This window comes from Xiphophorus hellerii, chromosome 14 (genome assembly GCF_003331165.1).
Source record: "Xiphophorus hellerii strain 12219 chromosome 14, Xiphophorus_hellerii-4.1, whole genome shotgun sequence".
Lineage (NCBI taxonomy): Eukaryota > Metazoa > Chordata > Actinopteri > Cyprinodontiformes > Poeciliidae > Xiphophorus > Xiphophorus hellerii.
In genome coordinates, this window is record NC_045685.1 from 1,591,946 (window position 1) to 1,614,173 (window position 22,228).

At 39.0% G+C, this 22,228-nt stretch overlaps 1 protein-coding gene across 2 annotated transcripts in view; it reads left to right on the top strand.

The window, feature by feature from the left end:
- Window positions 1-17,619, top strand: part of lrch4 (leucine-rich repeats and calponin homology (CH) domain containing 4) — a 65,154-nt gene extending 47,535 nt beyond the window's left edge. The window contains exons 10-18 of one of the 2 annotated variants that reach the window (XM_032583220.1): window positions 422-559; window positions 819-887; window positions 1,068-1,122; window positions 1,194-1,257; window positions 4,605-4,706; window positions 4,808-4,905; window positions 6,492-6,629; window positions 6,724-6,801; window positions 17,316-17,619. In XM_032583220.1, the coding sequence (XP_032439111.1) occupies window positions 422-559; window positions 819-887; window positions 1,068-1,122; window positions 1,194-1,257; window positions 4,605-4,706; window positions 4,808-4,905; window positions 6,492-6,629; window positions 6,724-6,801; window positions 17,316-17,468 (895 nt within the window). In that variant the 3' untranslated portion in view covers window positions 17,469-17,619. Of the gene's footprint in view, window positions 1-421; window positions 560-818; window positions 888-1,067; window positions 1,123-1,193; window positions 1,258-4,604; window positions 4,707-4,807; window positions 4,906-6,491; window positions 6,630-6,723; window positions 6,802-7,028; window positions 10,198-17,315 lie in introns of those variants that run through there. The other variant, XM_032583219.1, reaches the window with a different exon arrangement.
- Window positions 17,620-22,228: the final 4,609 nt, after the last annotated feature.

Sequence of the window (22,228 nt, forward strand, 5' to 3'; positions counted from 1 at the left end):
AGACCACTATAGCCAATAAAACCTTGAAAAAAAGCAAACTTTCCTTCCATTATTGAATTAGACACCTCTTTGTGTACGAGTCATAAAACATCAATAAAAATATACTGAAGTGACAGAATGAGGAAAAGCTCCAGGGGTTTGAAAACTTTCACCAGGTGTTGTATGGTGAAACTGGTTATTACACAACAGGAACAGTAACTTCTCTGTTATATTTAAATGTAATCTACATCAATAAACTGTGAAAAGAGCTGCAATTATATGGACTGATTCATTTTAAAAGGAGGAGGGAATGATAGCTGATGTCTGAAAGCTCTAAAAATTCAACCTCAGAAACATTTTGATTAAAAAGGAAACTGAGTGCTGTGACTGCTCTGACTGCCGTTTTTCTGTTAGTTAACCTGTGTTAAACCTTGTCTTTTAGGTCGAGTCCCCAGATGGAAGGGAACTCCTCGTCCCCTGTGCCCCCCTCCAGCCCCACCCTGGAGGAGAGGAGAAGGCCTGGAACCCTATTCATCTGGCAGGAGCGGGAGCGGCTCCAGCAGCAGAGGGAGAAGGCCAGGTAATTCCCCCGTGCTTCATTAATAATGGAGAAACCTGGACTCAGAAATTTTTGAGGGGTTTCTGTTGTCAACATGATTTTTGCATTGAGGAAAAGTTCGAACAATGTTCTAACAAAAGAAGAAATGAGGCCAATGAATGTGTGAACATGTCCCGTCCGTATCAGTGTGTTTCCTTCAGTCAGTTGTAGCTGCTCTCTCTTTGCCTCTCCCGCTTATATTCATCTGAGCACGCTTAATTCCAACCTCTTTATTTTGCAGTTTGCTGAAGTCATCCGCTAAACCCGGAAGTCATGTGGCCTCTGCACCACAGACAGGAAGCAGCTCATGGTGGGTTGGTTCTGAGCAGAGCAGCAGCAGTGACCCACATTTTTTAGTTCTTCTCATTTTACTCCACTCCCCTCCACTCATGTAGTTCCTCAACTCTTGTCAAAATAAGACAGTAGAAAGCATGAGGGTGTAGGAAAAGCTTTCCACTGTGAATTAATCACGGCGTATGTCTCCCTCTAGTGGTGGCTCACCAGAAAATGGAAGCGCCCACTCCGGCCTCCGTCAACGATGTGCAGTGAGTCCCATCCCTCTACTAAAGAGAGTAGAAGGTCGCTCTGCTGCTACTGAAGCGTTTGTGTGTTTCAGAGTGCTGACCAGATGAGCACCGGGTCTCCATCAGTTCTTCTGCATCGCTCCAGCAGCAGAACAGGTACAGCTGACTCACTTGAACCACCTCAACATGAACTTGAGCAGTGCTCACAATGCAAATATTTCAGCTGGAGTAATCAGAGCGTTTTATAACCTCAGTGGGAACAGGATCAAAACAGCAGAGGTGTTTACTTTAGCTGATGGGAAAAATTCACATTGTCTCGTATTCACCTCAGCATTCTGAGGACCTTGTAGATCTATATAGGAAGTTTTAACAATGTTTTTCTTCATCTCCATGTAAAACAGGAAATAGTGTCAGATGTGTTTTGAAACCATAAGCATATCATTATATTATTAGCCATTAATGACTGGATAGCAGAATTTGGACTGGGTGAAGCTAAAACTAGAACATGCTTACAGACAAAGCTGTTTTCATCTTAAATACAAAATGTTTATTTTTTGTACAGTTTTGGCTTAATTACTGCTCTGAGTTTTGTTCTTTCAGTAAATGGCCGTTTATACTCTAGTTAATGATTAATCGATTACTAAACTAGTTGATGATTATTTCAGTTTAATTAATCATGATTAATCCAGTTAATCATTTCATCCTTAACCTAGTTCTACTTCCTTCATCACTTTATATTGAGGATTTTAATATTAATATAAATTCAAGAGATTTTAAAATTAATAAGACCAGGGGATCTTGTGCCATTTGCGGCACAAGATCCCCTGGTAGTAAAACTCTCATAATCTCTTAGTTTACATAAACTGTATGTTAAAGCTGGGTCATTGATAAATCTGCTCTTATTAAAGCTGCAGTACAGAACTTTTATAAAGAAAATGTTTTTTTACAGGATAAAACTGTCACCATTTTGTGACAGTATGTATTATGAGACAGATAATCTGTGGAAATCTCCATCTTCTGCCGGAACTGTTATAGCCATTTCAAGAAATTCACCACTCCCGACCAAATACTACCAATCAGAGCCAGGAGGAGGCACTCAGTGCTGGCTGCTAAATGTGCTAATGGTGGACCACTATTATGTCGACCATAGCACATTATGTCGATCTTTTTCGTCATAATGCGACTTTTATCTGATATTTTCATGACAGTCTGAACAACATAGGTGGAATTCTTTAATGCATCCCAGGCCACTTGAGTATTTGATACTTATCCGATTCATATGTGACCTAACGTCCAGGCTGCATTCATCCTACCTGAATGTCACTGATTAATGTCAAATGACAAATGTCACTATTCTGCGTCCTGATACGCGCAAGCGGGAAGAAAAACAACAACCATGATGGACTGTAATGAGGATTATGTTGTTAATATGCTGGCTCCGGTTGGACAACAACTTCAAATGTGTAAGCTATGCTCCACTGTGAGCATCCATGTTTACTTCCTCAAACGCTGAGGACTACTTCTTTTTATGGCGGTTGGCAAAATGCTGATGTTATTGCGCTCTCTACTGCGCAGCTCATTTGCCTGTTCACACAGGCAAACACATACAGGTTGCATATATTTGGAAGTGTGAACGGCCACGGCAAAAAAATCTGATTTGACAAATAGTCGGAATTGGGTCACTTGAGGCTGCAGTGTGAACGCAGCCTTACTATTGGAGGAAAACAGTTTATCCACTCTCATCGGTGGCTATGCTAACTAGCCTGAGCATTCGTTGCAGGATCTGCTGACAGGGAAAAGCTGTAGCAGTGAATGGGGGTGAGGGAGAGTGGAAGGGTGTGAGCAGCGCCACATAAGATTGTGATTGACAGCACTAAGACCCACCTCCTGACTCTGATTGACTGTTTCTAGTTAGCACTGGGAGAAGGCAGAGGTGCTATTTTTTTTCCAGATTATCTGTTTCATATAAAGCTGTCTTGACATAATTTCAACAAATATGTAACAACAACAAAAAAAAATTATAAAAGTTATATACTGCTTCTTTAAAATATTTCTCTACTTCAGTTGTCAGAAAAAAAAATTAACCTGAAATGTCAATCTTTAGATGACACATCATACAATGCAGAGAAATAATTTTGTGATTCTGATAATAAACAGTATTTATTTTCTTTCCCAATATTGTACAACTAACATGTAAATAGTTGTGCACAACATCAACTGGTGTTAACTAAACAGTGAGGGAGTCCCACAATCAGAACAACTGGGGATCGATGTTGTTAAGCCATACTGTTCCTGATTATTATATATAAGCCCGTATCTCACCTTAACTTCATTAAAGTTTAACTCTTTTGCTGTATTAAAAGTTATTGACACACCAAATATATTACTGAGATTTATCTGTAAAATAACCTCTGTATCACTTCCTTGTAAAATATTAAAAATAGACTAACAATAAAAAAAATGGAACAACCACATCAGAGACAATTCCAGCAATCACCAGCTGTTTGCACCCTTTATCCATCGCTTGTGATGTAACACTGCGAGATATGTTTATTCCTCCATTGACATAAGCTAAAAATATGCTAACAGTTAGCTGTAACCATTCCGCTGTAGATATTAAACTATTTATCTTGCTTTAGTCACCTTTATCTCTTTTATTAATGAAATGGCATCTTCAGGGATCCCTTGACCATATAAAAACCTGGCTTAAATTTAACATGTTCTTCCAGAAGTTTTGTTGTCTACCAACACAACTTGCATCTTGGTCATTGAAGCTGGTTCCTCCCAGGTACCCATCTGCTTTAAAATTTGAATTCTGAGAATAAAAGAATTCTGAGATTCTGACAGAGAAAAGTTAGAATTCTGAGGTTGAAGTCAGAATTTTTTTTTTTCAGTGACCCTAATCATCTTCTGCAGATGAAGTCTGTGTTCTGTCTGAGAACAGACACATATACCAGTGATACTCTAGAGGTTTCTGTTTTTCCTTCTCCAGTCCACAGAGTGGACTGTTTCTGAAGCTAAAACTGCTTAGGTGTGTGTTAACGTTTAAAAAAAAGATTTGAGATCCAAGTTTAACCTGAGAGGGAATGATCTGCATGAATTGTGGTCCACTCAGCTTGGTGGCAGGGAGGTAAATCACTGAATGTGAAAGAAGGAATCCCAGAGTTCAGCAGTGCTGCAGGCAGTTCCCAAAGCATCAGTCAGTCAGTTATACAGAGTGAAGATCAGCAGACACAGAGGATGTCTTTAGATGGCATTAGAGCTGTTACTTCAGTCTGATGGTTTCCTCATGCAGTCTGTGGGATCAGTGTTTCTAGAACTGCTTATAGAGAGCAGTTTTCAGTTGAAGTGAGCCTCCATGTCCAGGTACATCTGGAAAATGGGGAATAATGTTGAAAAGTTCAGTGTTTTTTGTCATTCATGATGCAGCAGTGTCTTAAGATGGGGACATGTTGCCATGCTGTCCAACACATTTGGAACAATGACCTATGTGTTTGAATCAGATGTGCTGTCCTCTCCGAAGACCTCCTCTCCTCCTGGTCAGGCTCAGAAACCCAACAGTTTCCTGTTTCGCACTTCTTCTCGGAGCAGCATCAAACCCACAGGTAAACACATACGCACACGCCCGCACACCCCTACACACACGCACCCCAGCTCTGCTCCTTCTACAGCCCCATTAAACTCCTCTTGCTTTGCTTCTGGTTAGGGACCACGTTTACTCTGGGAGAGTCTGGCAGGAGTGAATCTCGCACCACTCTGCGTTCACCAAAGGAGGAGAGAAAAGACCTCATACAACTACGCAAGGTAAGCCCTGCTGCAGCACCACTTCCACTTCTTTGTCATGTCTTCATCTCAGACTGGTGGATTACTGAAAATGTCTTCACAGCTGAACTTAGAAGCAAGTCATGGAGCCCTTGAAGGGGACATCCACATTCCTGATGCTAATCTGAGACAAGTTCTAGTCTGATACTTAAATAAGGTTAAAGGTTCAATATCATGTAAAATCATATTATGTCATTTCCCTCATCTAAAACATACCTGGAGCGTTGCCTTGATTCTTTCATGTATGTTTGAGAAATCTCTTAGTCTTCATGGCAGCCATTCAGCTGTGCAAAATGGCTAGATGAACCTAGCCTCACCTACGTCTCCTCCTCAGAGCTGCAGTTTCCAAGCTTCCCAGAACGCAACTCCCCCACTCAGCTAATTGCTGTTGGCTAGTCTGAAGGAGTAAACATCTGGTGGAACTGTGTATCTGCTGAGCTCATTATAGGAGCTACTTCTCAGTGGTAAAGATGTTGCTAAAGGGTTAATATAGGAGCCATGTTGTGATGACTTCCTGAAGGCGGAGTTTCAGAAAGAGCAGGGGTTTTTAAAAAGGCAGAGGCCCAATTTCAAGGCATTAAATAAATTTTAAAAAATTACCTATACAGTGATCCCTCGTTTTTCGCGGGGGTTACGTTCCAAAAAGAACCCGTGATAGGCGAAATCCATGAAGTAGTAACCTTTATTTTTTTTTACAATTATTATACAATGAAATACTCTTTTTACAGGCCCAAGCATTTGTTTAACAAATAAAAGTACAGTATTAACGTTTTTTTATATTTTACAAATAACTACTGTACTGTAAAATAATAATTTTAATCATCAATACGATCTGAAGGCTTCAAATTGTGGAGATCAGCACCACCCCACTGCGACCCGAGTCATTGGATTAGAACGGGAGAAAATAAAAAATGATTTTGAAAAAAAAAACAACAAAGTACAGTTGGACAAATAGTGACTCACGTGTATTTCACTGCTCTTCTGACTGAGCCGCTGCATCCTGACTCCACTCTGTAGCGTTTTTTTTCTTCTAAAGCCCGCGGTGCAGGTGTGTTTTTTCAAGAGAAGAACATAGTTATCGGTAGTTGTTGTCGCTCTTTTTTCTTCTGGGCAAAAAGATTCTTGAAATTGCAAGAGAATTTGCAAACTTAAATTTGGCAAGCTGTTTTACGTACGTTTACATTTTAAACCGCGACGTTATTGACACACAGGTAGAGAAGAAGCGGAGAGACTGTTTAGCCAATCAGAATGCAGAACACAATGCACGATGCAAATCTGTGATGCAGCGAGACCGTGAAAGGTGAACCGCGATATAGCGAGGGTTCACTGTATATCCCCCTGAAGCCCTGCCCCTGGTAACCACACGTGCAGATGTGCAGGTGTGTCAGTCAGCCTCTCACCCCAGATCAGGAGGAGACGGTGGCTGATGTTCAGAGATTAGCTCGGTTTCTCATGTCCATATTGACTGATGACTTCTGTCTGATTTATCGATGCAGCTGTTAGCTGTCATCCTCTTAGAAATCCTTGTTGCACATAAACATGAAGCCTAACTGTGTCCTGGCCCTCAGACCTTAGAGTCTCGACTGAAGACCAGTCTGCCAGAGGACCTGGGCGAGGCTCTGTCCAACGGAACCGTCCTCTGCCAGCTGGTCAATCAGATCCGGCCTCGCTCCGTGTCAATCATCCACATCCCCTCCCCTGCAGTGGTGAGTGCTGATCAGCCCATTCCTGCCTCCTTCCTCTTAAACTCCACTGCAAGGGCTCAGAAAGGTGACATCAAATGTTATGTTTCCTCTCCAGCCCAAACTGAGTTCAGCTAAATCTCGACTGAACATTGAAAACTTCATCACTGCTTGTCGCAAGCTGGGAGTCCCTGAGGTAAGGAGCTGTTCTGTTTTGGGATCAGTGTTTACCTTTCTGAAGCAGAGGAGAGGAGAGGTTCATGTGCTGACAGCATCTGTTGGCGTGTCTGCGTGTGTGTGTATCCTCAGGTGTGGACTGACTCTTGATGTTCTCATCAGTCCTCACCTGACTGCTGCTTCATCACTGTTTCCTGATGTTCTAACCATGTTTCCCCCTGTGTGTGTGCGTGTGTGTGTGTCCAGTCTGAAATGTGTGTGTGCTCTGATGTGCTTCTGTGTAAGCTGCCCGGTGTTCTGCGCTGTGTGACAGCCTTGCTGGCTGTGGAGGAGGAGCGCCCCCCCCACCACTGGGCCCCTGCATCTTCAACTTCCTCCTCCTCTTCCTTGCTGCTGTCGCCAGACTTCCTATTGTTTTACTGCTGCGTCATGGCGCTCCTCTACGCCACCTACTGCTATCTGCTCACCTAGTGCAGCACCTCAGAACCCTGTAGCTGTCTCTGGAGCCATGTGAGCAGTGTGTGTGTCAAATACACACCATGACTGTAGAGCAGAGGCCCTCGACTGCTCTGACTGCTCCGGTTGCAGCCATGAAGAACACTGACTGGCAGGATGGATGGGGAGACAGAGCCAGATGGAGCTGTGGTTATATAAAGCACGGCATGCTGAGAAAAGTTGCAAGGTGTGTCTGAAACAGAGCTTGTTGGCAGCACAAAGAGAGGCTGGAACAGAAAAACCAGATCTAACAGAGCTGCAGGAAATCCTGAACGTTATTTAGTAGATCTATCTGAACTTATCTGATATGATCTGAGCAGGTAGATATACATGCACTCTGTGTTCAGGGCTGTTCTTGAACCGCTTCAGCTCCAGTTGGAAGCTTGATCAGAGGCAGCTCACTCTCTGATGGGTTTATTTTTCAGACTAAAGGCTGTTCGTCCTTTCCTTCAGTGCGTCAGTGATAAACATGCTGCAAACCCAGCATGTTCAATATTTCATTTTTCCTCTAACGATGCGGGTCAGTTTGTTGGAGCCCTGGTGGAAATGTGTAAAAACATCAGGATAAATGGATCTTTTATTGCAGTAGTATAAACTGACATTCTGGAGAAATCCAACTTTTATTTTGAGGACATTTATCCATTTATTAGTTGTCACCATAACAGCAACAGACAAATCATTAGTTTCCCTGGTGTAAACATTTCCTCCCAGTCTTCTCCAGTAACCTTTAACAGAATACAGTTCTACAGACAGAGGGATCATTTCAGATCTCTGATCATTTCTCTCTCTCCTTCAGATCAACCCACAGGTTCGCCACAGGGTTTATGTCACCATGGCAGCAGGTTGACCTTGTGTCTGCTGAACCATTTCTGTCTCCATTTGGATCATTGTTCTGTGGAAATAACTATCTTTTTTTTTCTTCAGGTACACATTATCACATTTTTTAATTTCAAATGTTAGCTCATGATGTCATGCACTCAGTTTCTAGGCTCTGGACTACAAATGGACCCAGGACATCACAGGTCCTCCACCATGTTTAACAGCTGGAATGTGATTCATTTTATAGCAAAGTGTTTGTTCCTGAGAAGCTCGGCCTCATCTGTCCAAAGCTCAGTCCTGCTTAAAGTCTTTGCAGAGTTCAGCAAACTCTACATGTTAGTTAGTGATGGTAGGGCATCACTAACTAACTAGTGATGCCCATTGCAACCATTAGACAGCAATCTAATGGTTGTTGTAGAGCTTTTGACTTGTTTCTACCTCCATCTTCATCCTGCTCACTGTGTGTGGTGACCATATGGCTCCTCAAAAGAAATGGACCTCTGTGTCACATCATATGTATTCCCCAGGGAAACAGGAAGTCCTGAATTACTAACTACAAGTTCCCAGAAACTCTGGTGAACTTAAAAGGTTACATATGATTTAAAAAAAAAAAGAAGCTTAAGTTGTGTTCATTTAAAAATATTATCAGCAGTTACCATAACAACCATTTGTAATTTAGACCATTATTTCTTAAGTGACTGAATAAATGCACTGATGAAAGGGTTGATTTTTCTACATTTGTATGTGTGAGATTATGCTGCTGCAATAAAAGATGTATTAATTTGTAAGCGTGTGACACATCAGGCCCAATTCATTTGTCGAGTTCTTCTAGATTATTCTGATTCTACTAGCAGTTTTAGGCTAAAAAAGTCCCAGTTTTCCATCTGATTTGATTTGTTTTCATTTTTCCATACAGAGAGAATGAAGATGTGATATTTATGACTTATCGGGAACATTTTCTTGTTGATAGATTTAAAAGTTTTTGAAAATGGTAATGTCGCCAAAGGCTCCAGCCATCCTTTCTATGAAACAAATACGCAATATTAGAGTATTTATGTTATTCTCCTAGATCATAATTAATCTGCATTCTGCATCATAATATATGTGCATGAAAGTCATGACAAGATGTTTACCCAGTAGAGTTCTTAGTCAGATTAATACGTAGAGCTAAACAATGACATCTACTGTGATTTTCATCTCACAGTTCCAAAACCATATTATGCTGATTAATGCAGCTTCAAGTTGCAAAAAACTACAAATTGAGCCATGCATCTCCAGGTGTTCCAGGTGTTTCACATGCCCTGTCTCACCTGGAAGCCTCTGTGATCTGGTCACTCTGTGGTTCTGGAAGTCAGCTGAACTCTTTGTGCCTCCAGAGGAGCTCCAGCATTTCTTCCTCAGTTTCCTGAACTGTGAATGTGATTTTTAGCCCTTCGAAAAATGCAAGTTCAATGTTGGATGTGAAGTGTTGGTGTGTGCTGCTGAATGTGCCGGGCAAAAAGTGCCCAACAATGAGATTGGTTTTATGCATGCTGTTTTACGTGGGAGCAACAGATGGCTCTGTTGCTCCATCAGCTCTCCCCAGTCGGTACAGAGCCTTCCAGGAAGTTGTGTGTGTGAAGTCCTTGTTGTTGGCACTGGTCTGTTTGACCTGCTGACTTGTATAAATGTAAACGGCTTATTAAATTATTGCATTTATTTATATTTATTATGATTTTCTTTGGTTTGTGTGGAAGCAGCAGAGGCTTTCTGAGGAAATTAGTTCAGAAATTCAAAATTGCAGCAGATTAATATTTAATTATTATAAGTTAAGCTAACAGTGAAGCTTTGGTTTTCTCTTGGCTCCACATCTACCAAACCGCAAGACAGCCTCTGCAGCTTCCAGCACACAGTCACCCTCTGTTGTCTTAGCTCATATAGAAGGTCAGGGCCTGCAGATAAACTCACATTAGAACTCATTATCATGTGGAGCGTAAAGGCAACATTTACTGCAGGATTGTAGGAGATTTGGTCAGAACAGCTTAAACTGCAACTATTACAGAAAGATGGAACAAATTTAATGTCTAAACAGAAAAGTGCAAATAAAATTAATATGAATTTATTCTCAAAATATGTCCTCTGATCTTTAACTATATATATATATATATATATATATATATATATATATATATATATATATATATATATATATATATATATATATTGAGAACCAGGTTATTGTGGAGAGGTTGTGAGCAGTCAGTATCTCTCACCTGCTGTAGATGAATGGTAGAAGTCTAGGTTTACATCCCTGCTTCTTGCTTCAATCACCTCCACTGGGGTCAGTGACATGTTCTCTACTGCAGTTAAGATGCTCCTCATAACCACAACTTCCCTTTATAGTTGAGAAAATGAAGTCATAAACAAATGGTGGCAGATGACCATTTTGCATGATCAAAATTCCAACCCTTTAATAGCCAGTGATTGACATTTTCAGCCGCTTTAAACATCTACCACCATCCACTTAACTTCTGAACCTTTCAACAGTCCAGATTTTGCTGCTCTGCACACCTTCTGAACAGGCTGTCGGCCTTCCACTGGGGAATATCTCACAAAAGCCCCCTAATGTCCACCCAGTGCTGCTAACACTGCGCTCCATTCATATTCAGTCATTTCTGTGTTCCAAGAAAAAACTAATTAACCAAGAAAACTGTGGGCCAGTCTGAGGTTCCTCCACAACCTCACCACCAAATGTTGCTGCAGAGCATTAAATTGCAAATGGAAGCTAGAAGAAGACTTTTTTTTGCCCTTTACTGGTAGTTGAGACTTAAGTCGCTCACATATAGTGTACAGCAGGGGTGTCCAAACATTTTGACATATTAGCCAAAACCAAGTATTCAAGACCAGCAAAAATGTTTCTATTTATTAAAAATTAAAACTTAATTAAAATTAAAATTAAAATTTTCTGTGTCATCAAAGTAAATCACTCATTAAAAATGTGAAAGGTTTAGTTTTTCTCCTTTTTTAAAAATAGAGGCCTAAAATATCTCACATTTTGGTTTTGATTTTTATTCCATTTTCCTGGTTAAGAGAAAAACATCTAATCTCCAGCAACAAGTGCAGATAGGATATTTAATAACAGCACAAGGAACAGACACTCCTGGAGTACAGCCTCTGTAAGAGAACATGGCAACATTGTGTGAATGCTTTGTTGTTAATCCCCCTGAAGTTCAAATCCTTTTTGGGAAAGCTGGAAGTGTATCAACAACCCAACCTCAAAATCCAATCCAACATTGGATAACCACAACTGCCACATGTCTAAAACCTTGTTTAGTTACAGAAACCTAGGCTAACCTATAGTTAGCCTAGTGCTAACTACCATTTTGTGCTATCAACCACTTTGAGAGCACCGTCTGGAACACAAGCAATCCCAGATCTGATTCCTGACTTCCAAAGCATAGTGGCATAGTGTTTTTTTTTTTTTTGTTTTTTTTTTTTTACTTGCAGCAACATCTAGAAGATTTATTTTAGAATTGGTTTCTCATTTTTTTCAGCTACCTGGAGCAAACATTAAATCTTCCTGCAGTTTGAACCAAACATTAGAGAAGAAGAAAGGGTCCCGTATTACTGAGAATTAGAGGAAACCCAAATGAATATTAGGAGACTGTTTCTATGCTCATCACCATTCTAATTTATAATTATTATTTTTTTTTTTTATACAATATTTAATTTTTAATGCTTATTGATTGATTGATGGGCATTTAAACTGGTTTAACAGTTATATGAGCTCTATATGAGGTCACAACTTCCCATCTGTTGTATTAATCTGCTGTTATGAGAATGATTTCAATTCAAATGTATATTTTGAGTGAATACTGGATTTGCAAAAATTCCTTTACTGGGTTAGACCAAACTATATTTTTACATTTGTTAGTAAAACAGAAATATTGTATTTTACACATAACACTCTTTTTGACTGTAAATGACTGTTTTCCTTTCTGGTGTAAAGAACTGATTAAAACTGAAACTTTGACCCTGTGCTTTGTTTGTGCCAGCTTGCTGTTGTGCCTTTGCTTAATCAGCGATGACGTTTGTGTGCTCAGGGTATCTGCAGTCACCTCAGCGTCCCGCTCAGTTTCCAGTTGCCTCCAGGTCCTTTTATTAGCTTTTCATGGACCTTCATCAACAGACCTATAGTAAGCCAATAGCTGATGCAATTACCAGAAACAAATTGGATTAGAATTTCCTTGTTTTATTTTCCTCAGACTGACGTCTCCAAAGCAAATCTAACAATGAAATAAATCAATGTGTATTTTTTTTCCCCTCGTTATTTACAGCTTGGTTTAGGACAGTAGAAATGTCTGTAAAGCTGTGTGCTGAGCTGGATGTGGGGGTGGGGGGACAGATACCCTGAAGTGAATCCTGTCTGTTCTGTGCTTCACCTCCTTTAAAAGCTCCTGTGTGCTCTCCAAACAGTAGGCTTCTCATCTCCACTTCTTCCTGGCCAGCGTTTGAGCAGGTAAGTGTGCTGAGCCAAGGTCAGAGGAAAGGTCGAACACAGCCCTGAGGTTTGTACTGCTGCTGTCTCCACGTCAGTCTGCCTGCTTCACATGTCGGGGTGTGCGTGTGTGGGGCGGGGTGTGGGTGGGGTCTGTACATTCTAACAAATACTGATTCCAGGAACACATGAAGTCCGATCATCTATGCACTACACCAGTTTAGATGAAAGCTATGACCAAACTAACTTTGGTCAATGGACATATTTGATGGAACAAACATGTCCATTATATGATGACCCTCAAAGGTTACTCTTAGAATATTTAGTCTGCAGCAAACAGGAAGTTCAGACTGATCAGATCCTGTTTTTTCCTTCAGTGTAGTAAATAAAGTGTTGCAGTGTTATTACACCATAACAATTGTTATGGCGTATAACCATAACTATATTAAAGGTCAAAGGTGTTTTCACACCTGCAAAACAGAATCTAAGCATTCAGTTGGTGGGTTGAAGTGATGCAGTGATGACTTCAGGATCACATGGGGTTAGCAATAAAGGTGGACAGTCTGGTCCTCTGTGGTACCTGCTGGCCACAGGATCTGAATATGAACATGATCCGGACGACCTACTGGGCATTTGGACCGGACCGGGATCCTGTCTCAGGTCTGACTGACACATGCTGATCCAGGATGTAGCAAAGTGCTGCATCAATAACATGCATTGCTTCTTTGAAAGTATGTGGAAAAAGTAGTGGTTTATAGTCTGGAAATTACAGTAGTTACAGTTTTTCTTATTCTTGTCTTTTTGTACATTTCTCCAAATCTGCATAACATTATGCTAGTTTAATAACTGCAATTGTAAATTTCAACTGTATTTTATGGATATCACTCATCTGTATGAGTATTTTTATTCCCCGCCTGCCACTTTGCTGCTGTTGCCAGTGGCGCCTACAGAAAATTGTCGTTGGAGGGCCAGACCAAGACAGTAGAAAAAAATATTACAACAGCATATTGGGGTCATATTAAGATAAAATAAAAATATGAAAATTTTCAAAAACAGAGTTAAAATACAACTTTAATCTTGTAATTCTTACATTCTTCAATATATAGCTATATCTACTGTATATGAGTGTATATCTCTATGTATATACTGTATATAGATATATAATAAGGTGCGTTCCCCAAAGCCTTTATGGCCTGGTGTGGCCCCCCATGACAATTTTCTTTTAGCACCTCTGACTAGAGCAGCAAAGTGGCACCCACAGAAAATGTATACTTTTGTATTTATTTATTGAGTTTTACATTTTTGTCTATATTGAAGGTAATTGTCTGGCTTTGTATGATATGAACATGGCTGTCTGTTCATATTGGATGGCCATTGTTATGGTTATCTATATTAACCATAACAATGGTTAACTGTTCTGAACAGTTTGCTTTAACATTGACCCATCCTGTACAGACAGCAGACACTCAGATGTTTTACATTTACTGAGAAAAACCTTCAGTTCCTAACATCTGCCCTAATCCAATGATAACATTGATTTGTGCTCGTCCAATCATAATTAGTGTTGCTGCTACAAAATATAAACAAATTCCAGATGATGAGCTGTTCCTTGTGGGTTCAGAAGTTATGGCGAAATGAGGACAGATCTCAGGAATGAGACATATCCTCATTGGCCTTCACCCATCACACTGGCTAACACAGACAAATTAGTTTAAAATATTTAAATGTTTTTATTGTGCATTTAATTTATTTTACCAGAATAAATGAAATGCGCTGTGATGGTCATGCTGAGGACTAAGGCCTCCCTTTGTTTTCCGTCACACCAGTGACACTGGGAACCAGAGACCCCCCTGTTCTTAAGAACAGTTCAATTAATTATTATTTTTAATTTAACCTTTATTTTACCAGAATAAACAACCTAATTAAGATTAAACCTCTATTTCATTAGTCCTGGCCAAGAGGCAGCAACAAGCAAAACTGATGTTAGGCAGAGACAAATTAGTTTAAACTATTTAAATGTTTATATTGTGCATTTCATTTATTTTAACAGAATAAATGACGTGCACTGTAACGGTCATGCTGAGGTCTAAGGCCTCCTACACAGCCCACGGTTTGCCCATGTGTCACCACTTCTGCCTATTTTATTATTATTTAAATCTTATTGGTTTTAAACATGTAAGAAAAACAATGAAACGGACAAAAGCAAAACAACAGGTGCTGACATCACACATTTAGTAAGAGGGGTGGGGTGGGAGGACTATCAGGAGAACTCTGTCTCAAAATACATAAGAAATGGCTGCCAGGTGATATTGTATAGTTGAACGGAGTCATTGACTGTATGTTTCAAATGTTCAAGCTTCAGATGAAACATGACATCTTCTACCCACTGCTTATGAGGAGTAGCTCTCTTCCAATCCAAAAATATTAGGGGTCTTGCAAGTAGTGTAACAAATGTTATGACATTAGCCTGTTGCGTTGTTATTGGTGTAGCTGGAGGGATAACCCCGAATAGAGCAGTTGGAGAACTTTGACCAATGTTCCTTTTATATATAAATGTAATTGTCCTAAAGATTGACTCCCAAAAGGAGTGAAGCCTGGGGCAAAACCAAAATGCCTGCTTTGAGAAAGAAACACTAATTATCGCTCCAACCAGAAATTTTTCATCCAAGTTGCTCTGTTTTTCCATGTATCTGAGTGAGCGCGTAGTCCCTCCTCCCCTCACCCGCCTGGCTGCTTGTTTCAGAGGGAAGTGGGAGTAAGATTCATTTAATGGCTTTTCATGTCAAATCTGCAGGCGATAAACACATTTGACAGCTTGCGCGGATGGCTTTGGTATTCAGTGTGTACCAGATTGAAATGACATGTTTTGATGCAGATTGCCACAGAGTTCATTTTTTTAACGCATTAACTTCCCCATGCTCTTTATATCTAAACCCCAGCTATATGCATCAGGCTGCAGAATAGTTCAATCAGGGGTATTCTGTTATTAAAATGAATCCAGGAGCTAGATGTAGAATAATGCTCAGCCAACACATATGCAGGATGGAAACTGGGATGCATTCACCTCACGCTCTTTACCTTGCTCTATAGCGTTGAAAGGGATTTATTTTCAGTTCAGCTTATTTAGCCAATTCACAAAAATTCCCAGAAAAAACTTATCACTTTATATTAAGTTTTTGTAATAAACTCCACTGCTGTAGCAATGTATCATAACAAAATGTAACTTGGATAAAGACAGATCTTATTTCTGGGACTTAAAGAGTCAATTCTTTGATATCGGATACAAAAAGTCGCTTAGCAAGTCCAGCGTTCATTTCAAATTAAAGAAAACAAATCTAGAAATCAGTCTAGAGTTTTGTAATTATCATGACCTCTGAAACTTAAATCAGTGCCAGATTTTTCCATCTCTAACAGTTCCTACAATAAATGATTGTGATATTTAAAATCATTAGAGATAACCATAACAATGACCATCCAATATAAAGCATGCTGGGAAATAAAACCCATTTGTACTATGTTCTGGATGTGAAGCTGTAGTTTTCTAGCAGTGTAGCTGTGACACTTGAGATGGATGAAATATTTGTGCTGCTCTAAAACTAATCTGCATCCTAAAAAGTGATTGCTGCAGTTAAGATATTGACAACAAAAGCCCACTTTGAAAAAAAAACAACTATTTAAAACATAATAGTGTTTACAATTATTAAAATGACATTAAATGATTAATTTTTAAAAGTAATTATTTTTTGGTGACTAGATTAATTATTCGGCCTATGATCTTTGCTACAGAAATAATAATTTAGTTGCTGTTTGACATTTTATGCCACCTTGGTTTTCATAGAGATGTTCTCATTGGCAGATGTAAGGATTTTAGTTGCTTCAGTCCTTGATTTTTTTTTTTGCCTTTGTTAAAATATTCACATTTTTGTTGCATAGTAGCATCTGCCTGTGGGAGAAGCACATGATTTTATACAGAAATGGTAGGGAAAAGAGAGTTTATATTTCCTGATAAAAATCATAATGAATAATTCAGTTACATATGAATTCAACTGAACCATTATGCAGCTCATTTAATTAAAAAAAAAAAATCAGTGAGAGCAATAATGCTCTAATAAACTATTGTTTATTCACATGTAAAATTATTCAGAGTTTTACTTTAAAAACTCTTATTCCATGAGGTGGATGGTAGTTGGACACATGTAAAATTCATTCTCATCTGTTGTACTAATACCATTACACAATATGCTCTATTCAGTTACATGGACTCTAATTAGGCTCAATCTATATTCTGATGGAACTATGGTTTCACATGTTAACATTCAGATTGGAGTCAAAGACGATGCAGAGAAAACACCATTTGCTCTAATTCTGCTGCACATTTTTTACCTTAACCAATTTCATCTTTTGAAAATATTTTTTTATAAACAGAACAAAAAGCCCAGGAGAATTTAGATTTTTTCTTCCCTCAGCAATCCAATCCCAGGTTGCTCATGTTGCCAGCCACGTCAGTCAAATCTGATCAAACCCATAGAGGCCCACAGGAGCAGACTGATGTAGATTTTGACAGTTGAGCTATTAATAAATAATAAGTGTGGATGTTTACTACAAAGCTGTGATGATATTAATTAAATCATGAATTATTAATTCTGCTGAGAAGCAGGAGTAATAGAGCTACCTTTCAATCCTCAGCAAATTCAGAAACCCACTGCATGTTTCTTACATGTTTACTATTGTATCCCCGGCAGGACTCCTTGTGTTCACCACAGCTCATCCTGGAAGACGAGGGCCTGAGCCGGCTGGGCCAGACTGTTCAGGTGCTGCTGGAACTGGCAGATGGCTCCCGAGGGGCCCCTAAGCAGGAAACATTGACTGCTGCTGGCTCTACTCAGAGCCAATAGCTGTGTCAGTGAAAAGTGACATCATCCAACAGCCAGCCATCGCCCTTAATGCGTTTCATCTTAAAACCTTTTATACATTCCAGTAACTTTATTGTCAGTGATAAATCCATCTGCAAACACATGATGATGAAATAAATCAAAGCAGATCAAAGTATGGCGTCTCATTTCATATGGATCAGAGATAAGATTCCCATGTCTGTACTGTAATGTTGGGGGACAGAGTGATGTTTATGTAAATGAAAAACGAATCATCCTCTGTTGAGGATCCCCAAATCCAACAATCTGAGCCCAAATCCAACAAGTTTACAATGCTTTCATTCTAAACTTGTTTTTAACTCCATATTTGCTTTATATGATCACATCAGAATACCTGGAGATTTTTTTATTGCAATATTAGCTTAATAAGGCCAAACAGTTTTCATGCTGTGTTGATTTTGGTGATTTTTGTCTGGATCAGATCTGATTGATTTGCTGTGTTTGAAGCTGATCTCTGTAACTGGCCCAAAAGTTTAAAGTCTGATCAAACCTTTCAGAATATTGAGTTTGAGTTGGAGGAGTCACGAGTTTGGTGCAGTAAATGCATAAACGTGGCAGATCCTGATCTGTTCATTTATATTGATACTATTCTGTAATGGTCACACTAAGCTCAGCAAACAATGTTTAGGAATATTTCCAACAAATAAAATATGCAAACTAACTTTTTTTAACAGAACATAGAAAAAAAAAACATTTTAACTGTGAGAAAACCTAGAGCTTTCCAGAAGTAAATTCTCTGATTAGTTTCTTCTAAAGGGGCAGTATTATGTATTTTCCATGCACATTGGAAAATGTGCCTGGCAGTACCACGTAATATGTCAACTTGTTATTTGATATGTATAGCATTTTTATATGACTTGAAAGAAATATTAGTTTGTAATTTAATGCCTTGTAATTGGGCCACTTGCCTCTTTAAAAACTCTGAAACGTCACCTTCAGGAAATCACAACATGACTCCTCTATTAACTCTTTAGCAACGTTTTCACCAGTGTTGCATTGAGAAGTGACTCATATAATGAGAGCTCATTATTGTTGATGCACAGTTCCACCAGGTGTTTGCTAAATGCTCCTGGCTAGTTTGAAGGAGTTGAATGTGGAGTTGCAGGGAAGGGCTGGTCTGTGAAGCTTGGGAACTGCAGCTCTGAGGAGGAGAAGGCAGAACTTGGTCCAGCCAGGTGTTTTGTAGCCAGGTGTTTTAATGGAGTTAAAGGATTTCTCAAACATGCATGAAAGAATCAAGGCAACACTCCAGGTTTGTTTTTTTAAATAAGGAATAACATTATAACACGATGAAAAGCTAAAAAGTCAAACACAGAAATGTGCAACAACGAGTTTAAGCCTGAGCATGCTAAAGTTCGAAATATATATTTCAGCACTAGCGGAGATGTTGAACCATTTGAAGTTACAAATGAGAAGCAAAAACCTGAGCTACACCTGTACAGCTACTCATATGTTAGTCTTTTTGGCTGTGCAGACTGAGTAGTTCTTCTAGAATAAGACCTTAAAAGATAAGTCAAATATAACAAAAATCTTTCATGGCTTACTTGGAAACCTTGTGAAACAAGGGAAGTTATTGTGCTAACCTCCATTAGTCATTCCACACAGGCTCATTCCACCTCCAACAGTTACGGTCTTCTTCACTTCATTCATCTGCATTGCCTTTAATCACAAGCCAATTACCACCACTGCCTAATTGGTGATCATGTTAATTGTCCGATCACACTCTGCCTTGGAGAACTGTCTGCTGATAAGACTCCTAATGGATGTGTTGAAATGGGATCTGCCTCATTCAGTTCACGTTACCGTGGACGCCGAGGGAGGTTGAGCAGGCACTGAAGAGACGGTCTGACATTTGTGAGGTGTAATTGAAAGTGGGAATGAAACCCCACGTTTCAACATGCACTAGGCGCCGTGTTGTCCTGCTTCATTTCTATGCATGTGGACAGAGGAAAATCTGTTTTTAACTCCGTCTCTGGAGCCTCCAGGAAGCAATCGTTTCTTAACAACAGAGGGTCCAGAAACTCTGGATGGAGCAGATAGTGTAGGACTAGGCGTTGGTTTTTACCAGGCTACTGTAATGCCATAATTATTTGTTTCACCGGTTACTAAGAATCATATAAATATCCTTTGTAAACAAAAGTCCACATTAGTGTAATGAAAACAGAAGCCTCTAAGTAAGAGATTCTAATCCCTGTGGCAGAACAAGGCGCCATGGAGCATAATCCTTTAAAACTATGGAATAATAGACTATTATCTTTCAGCTGCTTTATCTTTATATTTTCAGATGAAGCAAAGGAGCTACACAATTATAAATCAAATAATTTCAGTTTGGCATGTATAATAACGAACCTTGCGTCAAAGTTTGAGTAAATATACGCACAATTATTTTCCCTGGAAAATGTGCGGCAGCCACGCAAACTTTTTCTGTGAACAATATCAAACTACAAAGGGTCAAAACTCACCTAAACACACTGAAATCTGACTACATTCAGATTTATTTTTTAGATCAAGAAGCATCAAACTCGATGTTTTTTCATGATTTTAATATTTTATTGTTTAAACGCAAATGATGAAACTGAGCCGCATTTATCAACAACCTAACACTCACAGAAAATAAAAATAAAAGGATGTGAAAACCTCACTCAAATGTAAATAGTACTTTTCCTCAGTTTTTGTCTCATAAAGATGTACATAACTGTTCTGTGTGCCAAAGCGCATGAAATGCAGCTATGGGGTCATTTCATTCTCACAAAAATAGAAAACAAGGTTGGATCAGCAGATTAACTCCAAACAGGTCAGGTTTGATTATTTTTAAGGCAATCAAGGTGTGTATACAATCACACATATATAAGTAGCTGCGCAAAGGTGTGTCGCGTAATTGTGGAGCTGATGGAGAACATCACCAATGGAAGGATTCAGAGGGAGCGATTGTTCAGTATTGATCTACTGGGAAATGTTGATGATGGTTTATTATTGTTTAGATTAATCCAGACATCATCCTGGAGCTCTGAGCAGAACTTAAACAAGGAGCCGAGCAGTACCGGTATCGGTGCAACTGCAGTCATCCTTCAGTCGAGCCACGCCTGCTTTGTGAATGTGCCTTTATGGACAGAAAGCGTCTCTATTCTGTAAATGTACAACTTATGCACGATCTCTCTGTTTAGAATAAACGTCCATATTCCCCACTCAAAAGACTCTCTGACACGCTGTCTGTCTTTAAATTCCAGCTCAATGCTCTGCTGTTCAGTCATTTGCATCATCTCTTTATTTTCTTTTTTTGATTTGGATTTTTTTTTTCTTTAAAATGTGTTATTTTTATTTTTGTGAGGTGACCTTATGTGCCCTGAAAGCACCTTTTAAATAAAATATGTAATAATAATAATAATTATTATTATTATTATAATATATAATAATTAATATATTATTATATATTAATAATTAATATATTAATTATTTATATATAATATTAATATTATATTAATATTATATTATAATATTAATATAATATAATAATAATTATTATTATTATTATAAATACTTATACTGCTACAAACAAGGACGAATTGCCATGTGATTGCTTCACGTGGTGGTATTTAGAGATCAATGCGTTACATCTGTACGAGATAAAAACTGAGGAAAAGTACACATCCTGTTATTTTGATTTTCTTTATTTTGTGTGCTTGTTAGGTTATTGTCCGAAGACAAATGCGGTTCAGTTTCATCGTTTACGTTTAAACAGTAAAATATAAAAATTATGAAAAAAACATTGGGTTTGATGCTTGTTGGTCTAATTAACACTGAATGTAGTCAAATTTTAGGTGAGTTTTGACGCTTTGTAGTTTGATATGCTGAACGGCTGCATCTTTCCTTTGTTTATTCAACCAGTGTTGCCATGCCACGTCCCTCTTTGTTCTTCACCACACCAGTGACACTGGGCACCAGAGACCCCCCTGTTCTTAAGAACAGTTCAATTAATTAAATTTTTTTTTAATTTAACTTTTATTTTACCAGAATAAACAACCTAATTAAGATTAAACCTCCATTTCATTAGTCCTGGCCAAGAGGCAGCAACAAGCAAAACTGAAGTTGGGCAGAGACAAATTAGTTTAAACTATTTAAATGTTTATATTGTGCATTTCATTTATTTTACCAGAATAAAAAATAACGGTCGGCATGTAATGGTCATGCTGAGGTCTAAGGCCTCCTACACAGCCCACGGTTTGCCCATGTGTCACCACTTCTGCCTATTTTATTATTATTCAAATCTTATTTGTTTTAAACATAAGAACAACAATGAAACGAACAAAAGCAAAAGGACAACAGGTGCTGACATCACACATTTAGTAGAGGGGTGGGGTGGCTGGGCTATCAGGAGAACTTGACTATATGTTTCAGATGTTCAAGCTTCAGATGAAACATGACATCTTCTACCCACTGCTTATGAGATGGAGGAGTAGCTCTCTTCCAGTTGAATAATATTAGGCGTCTTGCAAGTAGTGTAACAAATGTTATGACATTGGCCTGCTGCGTTGTTATTGGTGTAGCCAGAGGGAAAACCCCAAATAGAGCAGTTAGACAACTTCGACCAATATTCCTCTTAAATATAAATGTACATGTCCTAAAGATTTACTCCCAAAAGGAGAGAAGCCTGGGGCAAAACCAAAACATATGACTGAGATCAGCAGGGCTGTGCCCACACACTTCTTCCTATTTTAACTAAAATT